The sequence below is a fragment of the Clarias gariepinus genome, chromosome 1, assembly GCF_024256425.1.
Source record: "Clarias gariepinus isolate MV-2021 ecotype Netherlands chromosome 1, CGAR_prim_01v2, whole genome shotgun sequence".
NCBI lineage: Eukaryota > Metazoa > Chordata > Actinopteri > Siluriformes > Clariidae > Clarias > Clarias gariepinus.
Genome location: NC_071100.1, coordinates 27,710,458 through 27,731,036, shown reverse-complemented (window position 1 = coordinate 27,731,036; position 20,579 = coordinate 27,710,458). Strand labels below are relative to the sequence as shown.

The 20,579-nt window shown below is 39.9% G+C and overlaps 1 protein-coding gene across 1 annotated transcript in view; it reads right to left on the bottom strand.

Annotated features, from left to right (window-relative positions):
* adam19a (ADAM metallopeptidase domain 19a) overlaps nucleotides 1-20,155 on the bottom strand; it is an 87,916-nt gene extending 67,761 nt beyond the window's left edge. Inside the window, exons 1-2 of the mRNA XM_053513767.1 lie at nucleotides 19,786-20,155; nucleotides 6,047-6,129 (exon numbers count right to left, since the gene is read on the bottom strand). Of these exons, the coding sequence (XP_053369742.1) occupies nucleotides 6,047-6,129; nucleotides 19,786-19,912 (210 nt within the window). The 5' untranslated portion in view covers nucleotides 19,913-20,155. The remainder of the gene's footprint in view (nucleotides 1-6,046; nucleotides 6,130-19,785) is intronic.
* Nucleotides 20,156-20,579: the final 424 nt, after the last annotated feature.

Here is a 20,579-nt window from a genome sequence, read left to right as displayed (position 1 = left end):
TTTGAAGAGTAAAAATCTCAGACCTGGCGTTTCTAACCCCAGGGCACACGGCAAAAAGCGAGCAAGCGGGAGGCCTCTTCGTTCTGTTCCTCTAAACCATCTTGTATGTTTTTGAGTGGTCTGGCAGACAGCCTGCTCCTCTGTATTCCCATGAAGGGAAGAGTGTGTGTGTGTGTGTGTGTGTGTGTGTGTGTGTGTGTGTGTCTATAAAATTACATTCGCATGACATGCATTCAGTTCTACTCCAAACTGCTCTGTGACTCATTACCTCATAGGCAGAACAGCAACAAGTCCAGCCAACAGTCCAGAATCTCTCATTATACATGTGCGTGTGTGTGTGTGCATGTGTGTGTGTGTGTGTGTGTGTGGAGCCAAATTTAAAAAAGAGGGAAAGAATGAGAACAAGAAGAAAAGGCAGCATGAGAAAGGATTTTAAAAAGAGAAAAATAGAGAAAGAATATGACATCATTTCACTTAACAGGAAATGTTAACCAAAATAAAATATAGAAGTGGCTTTTATTAACAAAAAGTGATCTCATGGGTCAAATTAATCGTGATGTGAATTCAGTTGTATCCTGTGTGGAGGGCCTGCAGGCCTGAATGACTAGACTGATCTGAGCTGACAAGAAGTCTGTTAAAACTCAAACAAACACTCTTTACAACCATGGTGACCAGAACAGAGAACACACACACACAAAAAAAAAAACTAAAATAATAATAATAATAAAAACTGTAAAGATGTGCTTCAACAGAAGACCACACTGGGCTCCACTTCTGTCAGATCTGATCCTCATGGGCATAGACTCTCCCAAACTGGACAGTTAAAGACTTATTAACAAAGTATTTTATTTTTTGTTTTTTTTACACCATTTTGTGTAGAATCTTTTTTTTTTTCGTGTGTGTGTAAAAATCACATTAGATCAGCAGTTTTTAACATTCTGAAACCAGCTCACTGTGCCACTGGTAGAGGTGGGTAGTAACGAGTTACATTTACTCCGTTACATTTATTTGAGTACCTTTTTGGAAAAAATGTACCTCTATGAGTAGTTTTACTGCAGGATACTTTTTACTTTTACTTAAGTAGATTTGTGAAGAAGAAACGCTACTCTTACTCCGCTACATTCGGCTACACCCGACTGGTTACTTTTCTAACCATTTGTGGTAAACAAGTAGCCAGTAGATCTACCGCACGACTGTTTCACCAATCAGACGCAGCAACAATAATCACATGACTCCATTTGACCAATCAGGTCAGGCGGCATAGTGGGGATCTTCCTCTAATTTTGCGGAACAATCTTGCGGTGAGTATAGAATGCTTTTTTTTTATGTTTGTGTGATTATATCACTCACTCACTCAATTACAATAATAAAAAAAAATCTGACATTGTAATTAAAACAGTTACTCAGTACTTAAGCAGTCTTTTCACAGAACACTTTTTTGAGTAATATTTTGGATGACTATTTTGTACTTCTACTTGAGTAATATTAATTTGAAGTATAGCTTTTTTTGGCTACGCTACCCACCCCTGGCCACTGGTTCATACTGCCCGGTTTGCACTGTGGCCTTTTTGCAGTGATGACAGTGTCGGCTGAAGTGTGCGGACGTGCTTTGTTATGCAAGATCCTTGAATAGCAGTCCTCCAGGTTTAAACCGAAGGTAAGGCTTCAGCTCTTCAATCATCGTCTCACTGTAACGATCACTAACTATTTTTTTGATAATGTCCCAGAAAACTGGAAGCATCAATTTTCCAGCAGATGGTTGGACTTCTGAACTTTTTCACAAGCTACAATTGAGGATGTGTCCAATCCATCCTTAATCTGCCGTTTACTCTCAGGCTCGTAGTGATGAATTCGTGCCTCGTCACCGGTAATGATCCTCTTTAAGAAACTTTCACCTTCTTTGTCCATTCATCCACACCTCTTCATGACAGAAAGTGTTCTTCATACAGCAAACTAAGTCTTCTATAAATAACATTACCAGGTACACCTTCAGGTAGACCACAAAAAACGATTCACTGCATGCTGCTCTTTTTTCATGCAAATCACTAGTGGGGCACCAATTTTTGCTCGCGTTGCATTTACAAACAATCTGTAACACACTCACACCTGCACAGCAGTAACCGGGGAGACCGCGTCGCCTGAACAGGAAGCACTGCCGAGACAGAAATTTTAATATAACCCGAGTGCGGATAATTTTTGACTCACCCTTATAATAAAATGGAAGGCGCGTGCGTATTTTCTAATCAATAAGATATATTGTTGTTGGTTGCTTAAAGCACAATGTTCAGAGCTTCACCAATAATAGGGGCTAAAAAGTCTTCTTTTTTTGACATTAACCAGAGAAGAACCCCAAAAATCGTTGACCTATTTTTAACAATCTTCAAAATAAATGCAAATGAATTCTCTTCTTTCACTTTATGTGGGTGTTAGATGACACTACATTATCTGTTTGTTCTTAACCACTTGCCATTTCTCATCAGCAGCAAACACCCATTAGTTATGCAAATGCGTACTTGACGATGACATTGACATGCCTGAGGTTTCTCTCTTTCTAGGTTACAAGTCAATGTTTTTGCTTCGATTTTGTTTCGAAGCCTAAGACTGACGTAAGCTGCTTTAATATCATTAGCCAGACTTGCCATGTAGACCGTACTGTAGTTAGCGGCGCATCCCTGAATGGAGTTTGTTTAATGGAGACACTTTAAATGCATACACTGTGGTTTTTATCCATATAAAGACATGGATAGAGACATTGCAGGTAATGCATCAGTCATTGTGTGAGCTCACTTTCACTGAAGTCATCTTCAGGATGTCTGCTATCCTGGACAAAGTAATGGTTAATCCAGAGCTTCTCTCAGGACTACTGGTAGGACAAAGGCAGGAAAATACACCCCAGATAGGTCATCAACCCTCAGGGTACCATGCACACACACACACACACACACACACACACACACACACACACACTCACCTACGCCTAGGGCAAGTTTTGCATAGCCATACTGGTATGACTTTGGACAGGAGATAGAAACAGGAGAACCTGCGAGAAACCCATATGGGGACAACACCCAAGACCACAAAAGAAAACCACACCCAACACAAACTTGCCTGGTTTCTAATCAGTTAATCAGGTAATCAATTTTAGAAAATTGAAGGAAGGAAAATTCTTTTATGTAGCAGTTCATGCATTTTTACATGCATTTTATTATATATATATATATATATACTGTATATGTTTGCATTTTAAGTCCGTAGAAAATAATGTTGCCGTTCATCTTCAATGATATAGGTGGCGTACTTTAAACTATAGCCACGGCACAGTAAAACATCCTGTGTGGTAGACGTTTTAGTATTTAGACTTGCAACAAAACCTGGAAAAAAAAGAGGTAAAAAAAACAGCCTCCAAGTGGTAAAGTGCTCGTCCTATCATCCGGAGATCGCGAGTTTGAGTCCCGGGTGATGCTGTTACCTCTTGCAGCCGGAGATCTAGACAGAGCTGATTGGCCGAGCTCTCTCAGAGAGAAGGGGATGAGAGGTACTTCATGCTCCCACATTAATCACGGCTCTACAGCCAATCATGGACGCCTGTGAGCTCACGCAAGCAGAAGGAGAGGATAGCGTTGTCCTCCGAGTGTGTTACGCTGCCTTCAACGGTGTGTGAGCGAGCAGTTTGAAAAGATGCGGTCGGCTGGCGTCATATGATAATCACATGATAATCACATGATAATCTTCAGCCCTCCCGGCTGAATGGTAGTAGCAGTCTTAATGTGGCGGGGTGGAATTGGACATGGTCAAATTAGGAAGAAAATTAGGGAAAAATGCAACAAAAAAATATTAATATTCATTAAAAAAATTTTGGTTATAGAATCGCAAATCAAAATGAACCAGTACATAGAATTCGTGCTAATATCATATCGGGTGGTTCTTGGTGAGTCCCATCCCTACCTAAGACTTTAATTGAAGTTGGCTCAGTATATGATCCGAAAAGTAAAGCATTTCTAATTGAACATGTGCTGGATAAAAAAAAAAAATTTATTTACTTATACATTTATTTATTCTTGCAACTCGTTCTTTAAACTTGTTCTGATTGTTTTTCTAGTCCTCCCGTTTCACACAACAGCCACCATGTGCTCCCTGAACCTGAGACTACACTGACATGGGCCATCTGTAAATGAATCTGTAAATGAATCTGCGAATGAATCTGCGAATAAAGGCGTGGTCTGGCAAACGTTCCATCACTCCGCTCAGCTATTTCTTTAAGCTGTTACCACAAACCACGATTGCAAATGACACATACCACACCCACATTGAGCAATATCTACACCCAACAATCCCCCAACCCTGTCTCACACACACAACACACATGCACTTAACCACACACAATGCACAATCCTGCACTGGCCCCCTCCTGAGAGGAAATGTCATGTTTATCATAATCTGTGAAGATGTGTATTTACAAATATGGCGTATGTGCATTTTATACTCATCATCTTTTTTTTTTTTTTTCATTCAGTGTCTTGGTTAGCTTGACATTTCCATGTTGTCTAAAGCTCCGAATCAGCACGATTAGCTTTGAAGTACCCAAAGGTCAGCAAATCAATACAAGTGAATATGTCAATGAGGGAGCGGGGCTATGGCGACACGCCAGAAATGATAAAATTTGTTGTCTGCACATCCACAGATCTGTGTGTGCGTACGTGTTTGTGTGTGTGTTGACATTTGCGTGTACTTTTATATGTCTGTAAATTGCTATTTTTTATCTTGAAACAGAAACCTGTTGATTTCCCTGTGTGCAGTAAACACATTGCTCAAAGAACACCATAATCACATCTCTTTTTCTTACAAATAACAGTGAGCAAATAGAGGACAGGCTAAGATAGAAGTGCTCAGTCTTGGAAAAGCGCGTAAAAAAAGGGCTGCACCAAAAGCAGAAAGTTGACTTCAATTAGGCAAGAATTGAATACATATCCAGGATTCCCAGTAGGACTGTCCAGCTGTCTAAACCTTATGTTGACAACATTGGATTTAGATTGTTAGATTTCCTTTGATGAAATGACATCAGAACAATGTTGACTACATGACATGATAATGAATGTCCCCTAACACAATGATGCAATAATGTCTTCAAAACAACATTAATAACAAATCGATGGCCTGAGTGGGATTTGAACTCCAGTCACAGCACTACATCCTTACCACTGGACCACTAGGGAATTTACCATTAATGCCAGTAAATGCATGCACACAACAACGAGCATCACAAACACTATAGGATGCACATCACTAAAGAATATTAAAAAAAGATGTAACATTACAGAACTAAGTGATGTATGACATAAGATACACACGCCGTGCGTGGGAAGCTGCTGTTTTCATCCCAACCTTTGATCAGAATCCTCAACCCTGTTACAAACTAAAGGGATGTTGTTTGCACGGCATAAATGCTTCAAATAAAGGTTACAACATTGTTGTTTCAAGGTTGTATTTGCAACATTGTGCTTCAGCATCATTCTAACTTTTTTTAAAACAACACAGTCCCAACAGTGGACGGCTTTACAACTTTGTTACAACTATATTACATCTCATCTGGTGTTAGGGCTACTGCTGGACTGTTGTACTTTGCATCACATTGAACTCTAATTTTACCCAAGTTGGCAAGTCCAACTCATTAGCTATCTCTCCCCAATTCCACAACAACTACTGAAAAGGGTGAAGCCTAGAATGTGCGTGGTCTGAGATACATGTAGCCAGCCACTGCATCTTTTTAATGAAGCATCATATGCCAGAGAAGCACACTCAGAGGAAACTGGTGAATTGGCCTTTTCATGCAAGCATGCGCTCACAGATGAGAACGATTGGCTGGTGTTGCTCAGACTGACAGGTGAGAAAGGGGGATAATTCTATATCTCCCATCCTAATATCAACGCCAATTTTACTCTCCTGGACTTGAAGGATAGGGCTGAGGCTTTTCTCTTGCGCCACTTTTTTGCACCATTTTTCACAATGAATCAAACAGAACCTAACAGATCGAGCTTTTCAGCCTTACCTGTGAATTCGCTCCCGTGCCTTTGTGTACCACGGTGTGGGGGATCCAGTCAGCCGTCGCCTTCTGTCCTCTGTCTTTCCATTCTGAAACAGAACCGAGATTGCTTTCTTTAATCCAATAGAATGTGCATGTAGACTTTTATGCATGCTCGTCTCCCCGATAACGACCCATTTAACTGAATTTTGAAAAACAATTTCAAAACTACTGTTCCAATTTTCTGCTTCTATAATTATAAAACATCTTTGTGGCATGGAGATGAACAGTGGGCTATTACACTCACTGTCAGACAGAGATTCATCCATACTGCTCATTAAATGCTTAATTAACTTAGACTCTCATCAGCTCCGAAATGAAACGTAATGGGAGACAACGGGTCAAAAAAATCGCTTTCCATTAATCACAGAGAATTAAGGGACGTATGGAAATTATAATTCATAGTCTTTTCATTGCCTCGTCGTCATTGTCTTTCCATTTTTGTTGACTTGTGCAGTAAACACGACAGTGTGACCTAGGGATCCCCAAAAGCCTAATATTCAGAATTCTTTACAAGCCTTTCTGAATATTAACAGCTCATGAAAGATGTCAGCAGAAGACAAGGTTTGTGCTCAGGTTACCATGGTCTAAAGGATCTCTTCCTTTCTAGCTCTTTTGTCTGTCGGTCTATGACAGTCATATTTAATGTGCGACTCATACCGGCAAGAAAAACACATAAACAATCCGCTCCCTGTCTGAGCTCAGGCCTATTTGTCCGTAGCATCTATTCACTCGGGGCTGTCACTGGCATAAATATAGAAATATAAGATCATTACCTTCCTAGAAATAAGCATTTACGGCCCAATCTGATGAAATACCTCACCGACTCGAAAGATAGCGATGGAATTGATCGGAGGAGCGGGCGTCAATAACTCTCAAAGTACATTTCATTTCGTTTCATTATTCCCATCTTTTCTTCCGATCCTAAACATCCTCCTTTGCGTCTGTTTTCTTAAGCCTCCAGAATTACTGTAGCCCCTCATTCAGATAGCATCGAAACTGCGTGCGCAAATTCAATTCAGTTTTATCTGTTCGTAGCAAGTTTCACAATATGCGTTTTCACAAGTCTGAGATTTATTTTTCTATTGTATAATCTTCAGAGTTCATCATCACAGTATATGTGCTCTGCTAAGAAATCATTTTCTAAACTTAATGGATATAAATGAAGCACTTGCCTTGAGCCTACATGTGACACTGTGCTGCCAAAATACAGATCAAGAGAGAGAAACTTCAGAGAAGGCCAAAGCAGGATGGGGGGGGGGGGGGGGCAGCTCCTACTTAACATAGTAAGAGTAAAAGACTGACCTTTCCCTAGCTGACACATCCAGAAACCCCCGAGCATTGGATTGTGCACTAGATTCCACTGACTGTCTCTGGAGGGGTTTCACTCTTCTGGTCAGAATTTTTCCATTACACATTATGCAGGTGAAATCTTGTAATCCCTCTTATGTGAGGAAGACAAATACCTGCTTTCAGTGCCCACTATTTACACTTTGTACCACATTTACATGCAACCCTTATCTGCTGGAAATGAATACATAGACACCAAATCATCCAGACTGACACATAAAGTTCTGGTCGTCTGCATCCTGTCTGCTCTGTGGCAGCAGCAGGTGGGAAGAGATCGTGTTCAGCGGTTGCGTCAATATAAACAATGACAAGCCGCGTTTTCAGACGTCGCAGATTCCGCATTGTCCTCTGCTCTGGAATCGACTCTGAGCTCTATTTCTGTGATCACACAAGTGCAGTCTCCCAGGTAATGACGCCATTATGCTGTTTTGGGAAGATTTTTTATTTTTTTTAAGTTTTGTTTCTATTTTCACTGTCACATGTTAATGAGCTGCCACGACGTGGATGAAAAGGCACAAAAGAGTTTGTGACTTTTACAATCCATTGACTTAATGGGATTTTTAAACCTATTTTAGCCCAAAAGAGTTTGTGTGTGTGTGTGTGTGTGTGTATATACTCTTTCCTCTTAGCACAGACACATGGATAAACTGGTGGTGCAGCATTATAAATCTTGTCTCAAATCTTATAACCCGGTTTTGTGGATGTTTATTATTTATATCACCTTACTTCAACAGAAATAGACCGTTCGCCCACTAAAGGAGAACTAATACCATGTAATATGCCAAAATTTATTTTACCTAACAAAAAGCTTACATTTGTGGCTGCTAAAGACAGATATTATACATTTGTGGCTAGTAAAAGTACTTTTCACACTGAAAGATTTTACAAAGCATCTGTTTTGGTGTTTAAGTACTCCAGCTGTGAGATGTGCCATAAAAACACAACCCATTTATTTTAACATGCGCACGCACACACACACACACACACACACACACACACACACAAACACACACACACAAGTAAAGCATAAACTTCATAGAAATCCAACTCCATTCTCCGAAAATCCATTTAAAAGCATAACCCAGGTCTCAGAAAATACCATAACGCATTAAAATGACAAATGCATTTAAATAACAGCCTGCAAAATTAATGCTGTGAGAATAGTGCTAGCATTATCAGTCATTTTTGCATTTGCAGCAATGACTTTTTTTTCATGTAAACGTCTTTTGATGCTTATCAGGCCCAGTTATTTAGGCCAAAGATGATTTTATATTATGAAAAGATCCAATAAATGTATATACATTATGTCTAAAATAGCAAAATCGCTCTGTTCTGTCTGAGGTCTCCTATAATTTGACTGGATCTCAGAAGTCCTTTTACAAAAACAGCTGTAAGCATCTGCATCTGATCCATGAAGCTCCATACCCTTTCTTCTGTACTTTTCAACATCCTCAAAAACCCCAATCCACAACCCTGCCCCCCACCAACGTTTTACTATCTTCACTGATAAAAAGATCTATCAATCTTCACCTCCTATCCCTACACAGCACTTTTACTTTTTCAGTCTGCTTAAGATGTTTTTTTAATCACATTTTATGGAAGCAATCCTAAGGCATCTCTTGACCAGAAATCATACCACCTGCCTGCTTAACCCCATCGCTTCCACAGTGCTCCAGACCATCTGGCAAGACTTCAGCACTTCTATCGTAAACAACTCATAACATCTGGTCACTTATCTAACACCCTTCAAGACAGCAAGTTAGACCCAACCTGAAAAAGCCCACACTTGACACTTTTAGATATAACAACTTCCGACATGCCTCACTTCTCACCTTCCTTCCTACAATTCCTGGACAAGCCGTATACACGAGACGGTTTTTGCTCTTTCCTACCCTGAATGACCTCCAAGCTCCTGACCAGTCTGGCTTTAAAGTGTCCTTGTGACTGTTACTGAGAGGTGTGATGTATAAGCCAAACGATCATTGATTCTCATCCATGTTGACTTTTCATAAGCCTTTGACACAGTCAATCATAAGCCTCTCCTTCCCATCCTCATGATTCTTGGAATTAGTGGAAAAGCATGGCAGAGGTTTGCTATGTAGGAGTAGTGCTAGGGTGACAACAAGGGTCAGTGCTGGGTCCTATTTTATTCTTCCTCTATACCTGCTCTCTCAGTCAGATCATATCCTGTTAGGCGAAAGACAATCAACTCATTTCCCACTTTCCTGTTTTGGACATGTTAGTCTATACTTATCTCAGCACTTCTGCTTAGCGTCTAGTCATAGATGGCAGCTCATCATCCATACCAGCTATTGTAAATCCGTTCAGATGCCTCATCATATCAAGATTTTGACTCTCCCTGAAGTTTTCTTGGGAAGCTGTTGAGGTACACGCTTGACAAACTATTATTATTTAATTTTTATACTGCTTACCATAGTCATGTAGGATTTTCCTTTAGATTTATCTTTACCGAAGCCACTCAAGTACTACTTTACACCATTGTCATCTGAAGATTGAAGATTCTGGGAGGTGTTCCTCTGAGTGTCATCAGACCACTTCATCTTCTTCTGAACTTCAGAGTGTACATTACCCTACTGCTGGGTTCCCTGCACTGGCTTGCTGTAGCTGTACTCATTACGCTTTAATGTATGCTAACATCGCGACCTATTTGTATAAGCATGAGGAGTTGTTATTGATGGAGACTAAAAACCGCTGCAATTCATTCTGGTCTGGCAAATTTCATAAATGTAATTGCAAATTGGTGATTTTTTTTTTTCCTTTTGTGAAAAGATTGTGCAAATTATTTACTTATTATTACTTATTATTTACTTATTCTCAACATCTCTGTTAATTTATGTTGTAGATTTATGTTGCATGTAGCACCTTGGTCCTGGAGGAACGTTGTTTCGTTTCACTGTGTACTAACTGTATATGGTTGTAATGACAATAAAGCCTACTTGAACTTGAACTTGAACTTGAACTTGAACATCTGTTAAACAAAAATGAGGGCAAAGGCAAGCTCATGCTAAATTACAAGTAAATCATTCTTATGTCTTATTTTAAAAAAACATCCTTTTTTCACCTAAGTTCTAGGTGAAACTAGTGTCAGATTTTGTTTTTAAAAAGTGTGCCAGTAAACACAAATCTAGCCATTTTAGAATGTACAGGCAGACCAAATTAAAGAATTAAAAAACCACAAAAATTCATAACTCTATTGAAAGCTTATTAAACACACTATTATGAATACCTATTGACCAAAAGCACAGGCCTTATAACAAAGTATTAAGATTGGAAAAGGGCCATTCTAAGAGTCCATTCTCTGCGTCTCAACGTTACTTAGAGATAAAAAAAAAAAAAATAGGACAGAAAAAGAAAAAAAAGACAAAAAGAGAGTGAAAGAATGACAGACAGGCAGAGAGGGGAAAAAAGAAAGGAGGCAATTCGTGCTGTTGTTTTTAGCAGTTAATCAACAGCAGCTTTTTAAGCACTTCCTTTTTAACATCCTCTGTAAGGTGCCTGAACAACAAAAGCGAAGCCGTCTAAAAAACAACTGCTTTTCACTTCTGTTGCATAGTCCAAACAGTACTGTATCATGCTTTATCAAACAATCAATTATATGCAATACAGTATAAACTAGAAACATGTGATGCCTACTATGGAGATATATCATATAACATACAGTATGGATGTGACACTGCTTTAATGTTGCATTAAGTTCTGTATCAATCTGTGAGCTCTATGGCCTGAGAGAATGGCCTGAATAAGGTATCATGAGTGAACTGCCTACATATGGTTTGGTTCAGAAGTGGTGTAAGGGGATGGATTTGGTAGATGTGGTTTGAACTGAGAAGTTGCCCTGAATGAGATTTGGTCCAAAGCACAAGTCTAAACGAGGTACAAGAGAAATGCAGTTGAGACGGTGTGTAAAACTGCGATGAAATGATTCCAGATTATCGGACGCCAAGTAAAAAGTGAGGGATCGCAGATTAACTGCCGACAGATGTCTTTCATCGCTACAGTATGACTGACTGATGTTACTTGTCAAATCTGTCATCAGCTGTTTTGAAGCATCCAATCAAGATGACCAATGACAATTTGCCCGGTTGTGGTTGTTGCTACCTGACAGCCGACTAACATAGCTTGATGGACGTTTGTCTGCCTCTTATCTTTACCTGTCACCCATGTTCTATTCCACAGATGATCGCTATCGACTGTCAGCTAAAAGTGAGTGAGTGATGGGAGTCATACAATATTAGCAGCAGTCAGCAGAATAAGGAAAAAAAAGCTCAGCAAAATCAGTGACCAAAATCTGTGCAGTACCGGTTTTATTCATTCGTAAATAAACGAATTTCAGCAATACCTCCTCAAAATTGAAGGCTTCGAATTTGCTTCCAAGAAATTTTCTTCTGCCAAGGTAGGGTGGCACAGTGGCTTAGTGGTTAGCACTTGCACCTCCAGGGTCCGGGTTCGATTACCACTTCTGTGTGCATGGAGTTTGCATGTTCTCCCTGTGCTTAGAGGGTCCTCCCACAGGCCGAAGACATGCAGATTAGGCTAAATCACCATAGTACCTTAACCCTGTATGCAGGATTAAGCAGTATAGACAGTGAGTGAGTGAGAGCGAGTGAGATATCAAGGCAATCATGAAGGATGGTTTTGTTGTTGTGGAAGAAGGTGCACAATCAGATACATCAGATGGGACGTCTTCTCCCGCTGAGACTGCTGCTGAAGGCACAAAGACGATTTCGCCTCCTGGCAAACAACACATCTCACTAACATCATGCTTCATACAGTTAACAATCCCAAAGTGACACTAATTATCAGCACTGTAATTGATCTGGCATCATCAAATTACTTTTTATATTGAATCTTTGAACAATTGTTTATTTAATTAATGAATAAATCATTGATTGCAATCTCATCCTCAATTACAATAGGTAGGCTATGTGCATATCTGAATTGCAATTGACGTGCATTCTTCTAATTATATAAATTCATTATTTATATGATTGTAGCTGTGACTGTTCTGAGTTTTTTCTTATGTGTATGTGACATATGGTGACATGGCAAAAATTGAGAGCTGTGTTGGTTGTTTATGGTCGTCAATAAGTAAACAATCTGCAGACAATCAACTTTCATCTGTTAATCATCCTGCATCTTTGGTTGTTAATCTCTCTATCGACAGTCTTGTTCTTTTTGGCCGAATGACAATCGTTTATTATTGTGTGCCAGGTGTGTCGCTCAGCGACTGACGTCTGCTTGTATGCATTTATGATGCCAATATAGGAATGATAATAATTATATATAATTTTTCTCTCTTGTCACAGGAAACAAATTTAATAATCTCAGTGCTTAATTTGAATGTACTGCAATAATTCCACAAACATAAACAATATTCTTCTATCATAACAGCCCTGCAAATGTAATAGCAATAGTATGTGTTAGGTTTATGGGATTTTTACGTTAAAAGATGCAAATTAAGCTGTAGTTTTGTATTACATTTGTGGTTTATTATTTTTGTGAGTCACTATTAGATTGGTGGGTGTTTCAGGGCGTCCTGAATGAGGTTTGGTACTATATTAGTTGCTGTGACACAAAGAGTAAGGGGTTAGCATTGACAGTACACAGGTTGGGTTTGGGTTGAAGAGCATATAGGTTTGAATCTCACTTCCGGTATGCATGCTTTGAGTTTGCATGTTCTTCACATGCTTGGTGCATTTCATGTGGATATTTTGGTTACCTCCCAGTCCAGTGACGTATATAAATGGGCATATGCTTGTGCCTATGATACGTTGGCAGCTCATCCAGGATGCAACCTGCCTCGGTCCCTAAGATCCCTGGGATAGACTCCAGACCCCTGTGGTCCTACACAGCGAAGCTTTTTATAGATAATAGACACATGGATGGATAGATGGATAAAAACGAAATTTTTAATCTCAATGGGCTTTTCCTGGTTAAATGAAAGGATAAATAAAATAAAAAAAATAGATGGATTGCTGTCATGATAACGATTGGTATGAGTGGTTGCCTTATATATAGAAGGAAGGTATAAAAAGATGGCCTAAATGATCAGTGGTGAATAATGATAACCTGAAAGAGGACAGAGAAGAGCATGATCTGAATGAGGTTTGCAGAGAGATGGTGGACTGAATGAGGTTTGCGGAGAGATAGTGAACTGAATAAGGTGTGGGGAGAGATGGTGGACTGAATGAGGTTTTGGTAGAGATGGTGGACTGAATGAGGTTTGCAGAGAGATGGTGGACTGAATGAGGTTTGTGGGGAGATGGTGGACTGAAGAGATGGTGGACTGAATGAGGTTTGTGGAGAGATGGTGGACTGAATGAGGTTTGTGGAGAGATGGTGGACTGAATGAGGTTTTGGTAGAGATGGTGGACTGAATGAGGTTTGCAGAGAGATGGTGGACTGAATGAGGTTTGTGGGGAGATGGTGGACTGAAGAGATGGTGGACTGAATGAGGTTTGTGGAGAGATGGTGGACTGAATGAGGTTTGTGGAGAGATGGTGGACTGAATGAGGTTTTGGTAGAGATGGTGGACTGAATGAGGTTTGCAGAGAGATGGTGGACTGAATGAGGTTTGTGGAGAGATGGTGGACTGAATGGGGTTTGTGGAGAGATGGTGGACTGAATGAGGTTTGTGGAGAGATGGTGGACTGAATAAGGTGTGGGGAGAAATGGTAAAAGAGTACAGCATGAGTAAGGATTTGTGAGAGTGGGTAGCCTTAATATGGTTTGGTAAGAGACGATACTGTGAATGAGGATGTGTGAGAGAGTGGGCGGCAAGCCTGAGGTTTGGTTTGAAGTGAAGCCCTGAACTGAGTTTGGTGTGAGAGAGGCTAGGCTTAATGTAATAAGAGGGTGACAAGATGAGGTTTGCTGTAAGAGTTCAAAAGAATAAATTGTTTAATGAGGATTGACTGAATTAAGCAGTTTTTTACTGTTTCTGTGTCCACATTGACAGATTGTCTTTTTGTTCCTGCAGAAAGAAAAAAAAATCCAAGCCCTATTTTACTTTTTGTTTATGTGCAGCATAACACTTTATCTTTTGTGTCTCTGGTCTCCTTTTCTTTTTCACTATTTCATTCTGTCATTTCCTTCAGCATTATTGGAAAGATGCTGGTACACCCATAATCTAGTGTGCCTAATTCAATTTTCCCTTTCAACTGTCAGCAGAGCTATTAAAACACACACACACACACACACACACACACACACACACACACACACACACAATACCATAGTCTGTACTAAGAAATGATCCATGTACTTCTTCCTTGGTAGAAATATTACGGCGAGTATGTGTATACTCTGTATGATAAATACACTACATGCAGGTCCTATAATGAAAAGGGATTTAAACCCACTGCAAAAGAATCAAATCTATATTTAAACCTTACAACATATCCATAAAAGATGAAACTTTGAGACCTGTAAACCAAAAAAAGACTCCACCAAAATAATACTGTTACAAAACTACTCATACAGTGACTGCTCTCACATGGCACATTTTATATCTATTGTGTGAGAGGGCTGTATGTAGTCATTATGTTGAGGGAAAAGAGCCATAGGCCAGCAGCTAAATTAGGGCCTTTTAAGAGGTACTGATGAACCCCCCACCCACCCACCCACAAGTCATCTATCTTGCTTCTCATCGCATAAACATTAGGCATATCAATGAGTAGTGTCACCATAGCTTACCGGCGCACCAGAGAGCTCTACAGGAAGACTGCTGAAAAGCTTGACCATTTATTTTGTTTAGCTCTGTAATGCTATGCAAATGTATCAAACAGAAAAAGGCATGAACCTGAGCTATTATTATAAACGTGTTTTGGAGCCAATAGAAAATAGAGAGGAAATACATTTCCAAACATGTTGGTAATGACTTTCTAGCTCTTACTTTAAGTATGTCACATACTTGTGTCTGTATAAGGGCACTTGTCCTATTTCAAAAATTCCTCTTGTTCTAGAACAGCAAAGTATGCATGCGGAGAGTGCTGAGTTCTTCAGGCCTCGCTGAATGAGTCAGAGAAACATACTGCTAAAAATCTGACTGCATAGCAATCCTATGAACAAGTTCTCCAGATAAAGTGGCGATTCATTCTCTAAGGTGCGTCAGAGGATTATCAACTTTTTGATAAACATCGTTCTTGTGATCTATGGCACATCTCAACATGCTGAGATGAAAGAGATCTTTCCTGAGATGCCTGGTGCAGTAATCACTGTGATCAGTGGAAAGCAATATTCTACGAAGCACACAAGGGTTATGCTAACGGAATGCATAACAGATATAACCTTTTGTAGGTGTGTTCCACAAACTCACGATAACATCAGAAAGGCTTGTTACAAATGCATTAAAAGGCGGGTATATAACTTGAATTTTAATCCCAAAGTCCCAGGTCAAATCTCATGGAGCTGCAGTTTGTGTATGTCGAACAGAACGCAAACTTGTATCATGAAATGGGCAAGACCGGTGGGGATCAGAGAGCAGGTCCTTGAAACTGAGAGTTGCCGCCACAGATGGAGCTTGTAAAGTTCACTACATTTAAATGACCACCAAGTGAATGGTAAGAATAAAGCAGTATCACACGAGAGAGAGTGCTGTTGTGCTGGTTAGCAGCATGGCTGTGATACGGTCATAGACATGTAGGCTTGTGCCTTTGACCACATCACAACACTCCCTCTTGTGTGATGCTTCAGTTTTACCACTTATTGTCATTGTTATTTAACTAGTTATCTTGATCCCTATAACATATCCTTCCATGACTGGGGGAACTAACTAATCGTGACTGGTGGAGCTGGGGACTGACAGTTAGTGTCATTAACTAGGAAGAAAGTAGATTAAAATTCTTACTGATGCTATGGAGCAAAAAGTTAAGGAGAATAAAACATGGAGGTGTATGTTTGGACAATCCTGTCTCATAAGTTTCTTGTAAGTACTCGTAAGTACTTGCATTCTCTCCTTGTTTAACACACCAAGTAGTGCCTTTGATTAGGGGTTACCGGGGTTTTGGGATTCAGTCCCAGTGTTAGACATTAGTTAGCTTTCTAGCTTGGCTTAGGAGTAAATAAAGCAACACACAGGCAATTCCTAACAACTCAGGGGCAATTATTAGATGAACAATGTGTTGTTTAAAATGACATATATAGTGTTTTCTTCTTCCTCAATACTGCGTACCGTACCATCTTACGTTCACCCATGTTGCAACCGAGTATTAGTGTAATTAACAAATGTGGAACACCTTGGACGCTAAGTGATACATGTAGGTAAACGTCCCTGTGATGTTACCGTCTGTTATCACCACTCCAGGAACGCCAATCAGTTCGCTTGGTCGGAACTTACTGCTGTATAAGCAGGACAAACCAATCAGGGTCAGGCATTTTTTATCCTGTACCCATTTAAATACTACTATTTAGATAGCTACCCCTGGGAATGTGGATATTATGACAAGAGCTAATAAAGTTTTACAGCAGGAATAGAGAAAAAAGTAGATCTGTCTATTACTATGATGTTAATAACATGCTAATAACTTTATCAACATGATTGAGATGGTCTCGTACATAATTAAATCACTAATTCTGAAAACCACCATCACGTGTACAAGTGTCTGGCACCCAAACAAAAATCCTCTTGTTGTACACACTTGTCAGTGAAGCTGTACTACAGGCTACGCTCTGATTTTATTTAGCATATTTCCACACCCCAATGAAGAAGGAGATTTCAGTGATTCATTGCCTTATATGTTATAAACAAGTGTGATGTTGATTGATAACAGAGATGATTCACACAAGATACAGTCTTAAAGTATGTTGCCATCATGTCTGAGATTTGGAAAACTTACTTGTAGAAAACAGACTCAGTTACTAAAAGAAGACGTCAATATCAGATCAGCAGTAGGGTTGAGCTCTGATATTGGTATGTGTATTGAAAATTGAGAAAACAATAATATACCTCCCGGTGAAAAAAGGCACACATCTAAGTTTTTATTCAATCGCCTTTAACTTTGATTGAATCTGAAACTGTGACTTTTTTGGCTTGGCAGCGAAATTGGTTCTGCGTACTGACTAAAGTAGGAAAGCTGACTATACCATATAACTTCAACTGTAAAACAACACACTGATTAGAAACTCTCAAAAGTATTAATCATGTGTTTCATTTATTCCAATGAAAGTAGGTCACTGTGGATTGTACTGTCAAGTAAAATGGCTTCACCTGAATGTGTAAACTTTAGGCACATTAGGGATGGGAAAGAAATCGATTCAGTTATGAATAGCCATTCTTTTGTGTGGCGATTCACACTTCTCCAAAATAATTTTTTCACCTATTCTTACATGTATAATACAGATTAAATGGTCAATGGGCAAGTGATCAGAATTGACTGGTTTTTAGTGATCAGCTAATCAGCCTCAGGTATAAATGATTCTTTACCGAGCGCAGAAGCTTGCGAGTGGCGCAATCGAAACACATTTTGGCGTTACATTGTCAAAAATCCCTCTTGTTAAAAGATTTAAATCTTCCTTTTTCTTCAAACTCTGTGAGTGAGTTGGTCTCAAACCCACTTGTTACACAAACGTTTACAAGTCTCTAAACACAGCAGCCACAAATTCATCAGAAATACCATATGTGAGAAGCCCTGCGCGCCCGTGGTAGAAGCTGCATGCTCGCAGCCACTCGACCCACTCGACCCACTGCCAAGTTTGAAGACTTTGAAGGCATTGGAGTTGGTAAAAGTCACCATTTCTTTATAATCTTTCAGGTAGTGCACGCTGAACGATTTACACATTTTCATTCAGTGTGATAAGAGTGCGGTAAGAATAATCAAAATTATTTGCTAAGTTTGTTTAGAAATAATAATTATACATTATACAATTAACATAGCTTTTTTTTTCTTAATTTGATTTTAAGTTAAATGTTAAACTCTTTTATTTGAATTAGGCTGTATTGTTTAAATGCTGCCTTTGTTTTCAATGTGAGAAAACTAATTTTATAAGAAATAGGCTACCTTTTTTTTTTTATTGTAACAAAATCAGGGGGGAAATGTAATATTGATTGTGGATATTTATAAAATCGTGATACTTCTAGAATCTATATTTTAACCTAGGCATTGCCATAATATCATATCGGGTAATTCACATCCCTTGGTGACATGGTGGCATGAACAGCAGCAGTGTTTTCGCCTCCCAGCTCCAGGATATCTGGTTTGACCCTGGTCGTCCATGTCTGCATGAGCTACTTAGTGGCCATGGTGCCCTGCAATGAAATAATCCCACCTCACACCCAGCATTCCTTTGATACTGGGATAATTCGATTCAATTCAACTTAAAATTTAACAATGGTTATTGTCGCAAAACAGCTTTACAATATCAAAAAAAAAATTATGGAAATGTTTATAAAATGTGTGAGGAAAATATGTATGAATCAAAATGATCAGATTGTCCCGGATGAGCAAGCAGAGGATGACGGTGGCAAGGGAAAAACTCCCTGGGATGGCAATAGGAAGAAACGTTAAGAGGAACCAAACTCAGCGGGGAACCTGGATGGCAGAAATTGTTTGCAATCTTATAATATATAGCAGCGAAAAGAAACAATGTCACATTATTCCAAGAACTGGATTTCTAATCTACACTAAGCAAGCTGTACTAGTTTGCACATCAGACCCAACACACTAACCCTCTCCAAAACAAGACTTCTGTCCAGCTTTGTCTGTCTTCCAGCTTAATGTCAATCCTTCCGGAAGACAAGACAAGGCATTAAAGGGCCACCAGCTCCCCGGTGCTCTGTCTTTATTTCCCTCTACAATCCAAACCAGCAGAAAAGCAGGATTTCTGTTTTAAACGAATCTAAAGAAAATGACCAGTGACTCAGTTAATTCTTAATAATGTCCTTAATAGTCACTTATCTCAAATGTCTTTCTGTGGAGATCATTTCGGTCTATTTATATCAGTGCACAATTATAAAGAAAAAACACACACACACACACACAGCTAGAAGTGGGTACGAGGCCAGAATAAAGAAGCTCAGACTCGTTATGTTCATCCTTTTATGGCCATGTGATGGAGAGGGAGCACGCCGTATCAGCGTGAACACGAGATTTACTAATAAACTCCTCTTTTCGCCGAAGACAGATAAGAGAGAACAGCTGCAGATTCTTTCCAGTTTTGAATAAATAAATAAACAAACAAACAAACTTCACAATCCGGAGCGCAACTGGTAGACGTGAACTTTCCAAGTAGCGAAACAACAAACTCGACGGTTTGGGTTTGTTGGTTATTTTCCCCTCTCGCGCTCTCTTTCTTTCTCTCGCGCGCGCTTTCTCTCTCTCTCTCTCTCTCTCTCTTACCTCGTTCTTCCCGGAGGTCCGCGTCCACTGTCGCTAACACGGCGCTCAGGATGAGGAGAGACACGGCGGCGGACGCGCTTGGTGCCGAGAGGACATGCCGCTCTTTCTGCCTGTGTTTAGTGTACATGCCTGCTCCGTTATCCGTGCGGAGGACCGCTCCTCTCCCTCTTCTCTCTCTCTCTCCTTCTTCACTCTCTCTCTCTCTGTCTTTCTCCCTCGGTGTGAGAGAAAACGAGAAACGGATCTAATGTAGAACGCCGAGAGGAGAGAACGCCATGGCGAGGAGTCGTTTAACGCACACGCGTGACTGGAGACTGGCGTGTAACCCCGCAGAGCAGAGCGCGTCACCCGCCTCACACACACACACACACACACACACATCCGCACGCCTGCCTCTCTCTCTCTCTCTCTCTGACACACACAGTTTATAACTTTTTCATTCTTTCTGTGTGTGTGTTTTTTGCAATGTGAGTTCAGTCAGAACAGTGCATTCTGCTCTGCATGCAGGCTTTGTTCTCAAAATAGGGTTATAGGACACTCTGAAGTCTGTGATTTTCACACTCATTGTGAAGTACAGTGGAGAGTATCACACATGCTTTTTATATAAAGACTTCCTATACTCAGTAACTTTTGAGGTGATGCTTGAATTGCATAGGTTTGATTAACCCATAAATAAGATAAGTTATTTATTTATTTATTCATCTTCTACACCACTTTATCCTGTCTAGAGGAGCCTATCCCAGGAGAGCACAAGGCAATCAATCACAGTGCACCCCCACACTGACTACGAGCAA